Source organism: Echinops telfairi, unplaced genomic scaffold (assembly GCF_000313985.2).
Source record: "Echinops telfairi isolate 266 unplaced genomic scaffold, ASM31398v2 ScPeMD7_18;HRSCAF=68, whole genome shotgun sequence".
NCBI classification, from domain to species: domain Eukaryota; kingdom Metazoa; phylum Chordata; class Mammalia; order Afrosoricida; family Tenrecidae; genus Echinops; species Echinops telfairi.
In genome coordinates this window covers 15926617-15929439 of record NW_022103915.1, presented here as the reverse complement: position 1 = coordinate 15929439, position 2823 = coordinate 15926617, and the positions used below count along the sequence as shown (strand labels likewise).

The 2823-nt window shown below is 49.7% G+C and overlaps 1 protein-coding gene across 1 annotated transcript in view; it reads right to left on the bottom strand.

The window, feature by feature from the left end:
* Positions 1-871: 871 nt before the first annotated feature.
* The window catches only part of KCNK10 (potassium two pore domain channel subfamily K member 10), a 93374-nt gene continuing 91422 nt past the window's right edge, over positions 872-2823 (bottom strand). Inside the window, exon 7 of the mRNA XM_045288148.1 lies at positions 872-2761. Coding sequence (XP_045144083.1) covers positions 2141-2761 — 621 coding nt within the window. The 3' untranslated portion in view covers positions 872-2140. The remainder of the gene's footprint in view (positions 2762-2823) is intronic.

Below are 2823 nucleotides of genomic sequence, written 5' to 3'. Positions count from 1 at the left end.
ACTGAAGCCCACACCCATATCAACATTTCCTAGGGGTCAGTTTTTCATGGCGTGAACACAAGCTGCCACCACTGAGATGTCCCCGCAGCCTAATGGAGGAGCCAACCTAAACTTTGTACCAGGAAGGGCATCCTCAAAGGCAAGCAGTAGATTTGACTCCTTCCTCAGAGCAGTGTCAAAACGTCAATGAGCGTCTAAAGGTTTAGGGGTGGGGTGAGGGGACTGTGGGCTTCTGGGAAGAGTTGTCCCTTTGGGAGAAAGTGGACAGAAAGGTCTTCCATGGTACCAGGAGTCAAGCACGTGATGAGTACATGCCCCCCTTTCCCTAAGCCAGAGAGCTTTAGATCATCCCTGGAAGTCCCTGACAGTCATGTGATCTTTGGGAAAATCCATTCTGTGGCATAGTTATCTCAAAGCCCCAGAGCTGGCACTGAGCCTGAGAGCCCATAACCAGGAACTTCCTGGTGTTGCAAGGAACCAAGGTCACAATGCGAGTCCCAATTAGAAAAGTTGGAGTCGGTACAATATTCAGCCAATCATGATGAAGCCTCAGGCACACATAAGATGATGGCCTGGTATAGAGAGCTCCCATATTTTTCCCTCTCTGATAGATTAAAAAAAAACAAAACAACATCCTACTTAAGCCTATGATGAGTCACCTCCCACTTTCCTTCACTGGCCATTCTAACCTCAGGGAACAGTCAACATTTTCAAATGTAAGTTAGTGTTTGTCTTTCACAATGGTATCTGAATGTTAATAATTAACAAGTGTGAGACCAAGAACCCAAGAAGCAGGCACTGGGGTGGGAGAAGGGGGGTGGAGGGGTGGGGGTAGGATTATTTCAGAATAAAGGAATGCCCAAACATAAAAGCAAAATTAAATAGGTTAAATAGTTCTTTTTAAGTATTTTTTTAAAATGTCGGTAATGGCACTTAAACTGCAAGCAATCAAAACATTTCAATTTTATGATACAAGGGGTGGTTCAAGAGATTGGGTTTCATTTTGTTGGGAGCTAACAAGATTGGATTTCGTGACTAGGTCGAACCCTAAGACACCCAAAGGGACAGAAAGCCCTGAGATGGAATGATGCCATGGTCCTCCTCGGGATGTCTCAGAAACGAAGGATGGCTACTGTCATCAAAGGTAGCATCGGCTAGACAGAACAGCAAGCTGCTGGCATCATGCAAGGCAATAGTTTCGGTGTTTCCTCCACCCCTCTTATCAAAGCAAGTCATAACCAAAGTTCCCCTAGAAAGGTGAGCGCGTGGCTATTTCAGAACCAGTTCCTCGTCACCACTTGACCTATTGAGAATGCATATTAGCCTTTGACCGGGTTGAGTTCTCACCGCTGCTTGCAAGCCTATTTGGACTCCCTATCCCTCGGAGAAAGAAGGAAACCGGTAGACTTGCGTCATTGGTTAAAGTGATACCCACAGTGGGCTGTGTCTGTGGCGATTTGTTTTTTCTTTTGTCAAGAGGAAAGCAATTGCACCGTTGACTGCAGCGTGTGCTCTGATCTGCTTCCCACAGGGTCCGTGTGCTCTTGAGTCCCATGGACATTCATTTGGAGTTTCAAAAGAGTAGGTATGCATGGAACGGTTGGGATCAAAATTCAAGCTCGGGGCGCAAGCCGCAATGTCACATCTAAGCCAGGGTACAGTTACCAGTTCACCCCCACCAAGTCCCTTTCTCAGTGTGCACACATCACTAAATGGTAGGTTCAAGACATGAGAGGCCACTTACAAGACACGCGTCTTCCCTTCAGAAGGCTGGTCTAAGGAATAGCTGCCCTTTGGGAAGTGCCTGGCCAGGGCAAGGGCCACGGAACAGCCACAGAAGCATCGCCACGAAAACTCCCTCCCCACGAACAGCGGTCACCTCCCCAGGATGCGAATGCTCCCTGGCGCCCTGCTGTCGTTCTCAGAAATCGGAAGCGAGGTTGTTTGACTCCTTGCGGCAGACAGAGCAGGTGTTCAGATGGTTTATGGCACAGTGAAATAGAGTCTTCGATGCTATGTAAATTTCAGACTAACGAGAAGTCAAGTTTAAGGCACGTGTCTCAGTGTGAATATTAAAAAAAAACAAAAAACAACAACAACCAAAAATCAACGCTTAGTTCAAGTTCAAAGTCCTCCACATTTAGTTTCTGTCTTCAAGTAGGGAGTTGTTCTCCAGCTCCTCATCTTTGGTGTCCGTGGGGACTATCCCGTTCTCCACCCCGGCCTGCTGCTGGATGCAGTCGGTCAGCATGGCCGTGCTGGAATGGTCGGAGTTACACACCTTCCCCAGCACCTCTTCCTTCTTCACTTCGTCCAGGGAGTAATTCCGGAAGGTCTTGTAGATTTTCTGGACATCCTCGGGCAGAGTCTTTTTGAGGTCCTTGTTTTTCCTCTTGGTGAGTTTGGAGGAAGACCCAAACTTGTTGATGATGTTGTCCTCAGAGGCCCCCTGCCCGTGTTTGTTCAGCTGGTCCGACCCCTTAAGGCGCAGGTTATTGGGCCGGTTGTTGATGCTCTCCTGGGAGGAGGCCTTGAAGCGGCCCGTGTCCAGGGCAGCAAAGACAGAGCGTTTCTCGGGCGACAGCATGTCCAGCGAGTGAGCCCGCTGGTCCAGGCCCAGGCGCCGGCGCTCCATGCTGCGGATGGTGGCTGCCCGCTGCAGCTTGTCGTGGATCTCCACACTGAGCCGCCGCCGGGTCTCCCGGAACTCGGCGGTCACATTGGCCTTCCACTCGGCTGCATGGGCCTTGATCTCACCGACCTGGCCAAGAGACATAAGAACACAAGGCCATGTTGAGAAAGCCCACTCAGTCTGGCACCTCC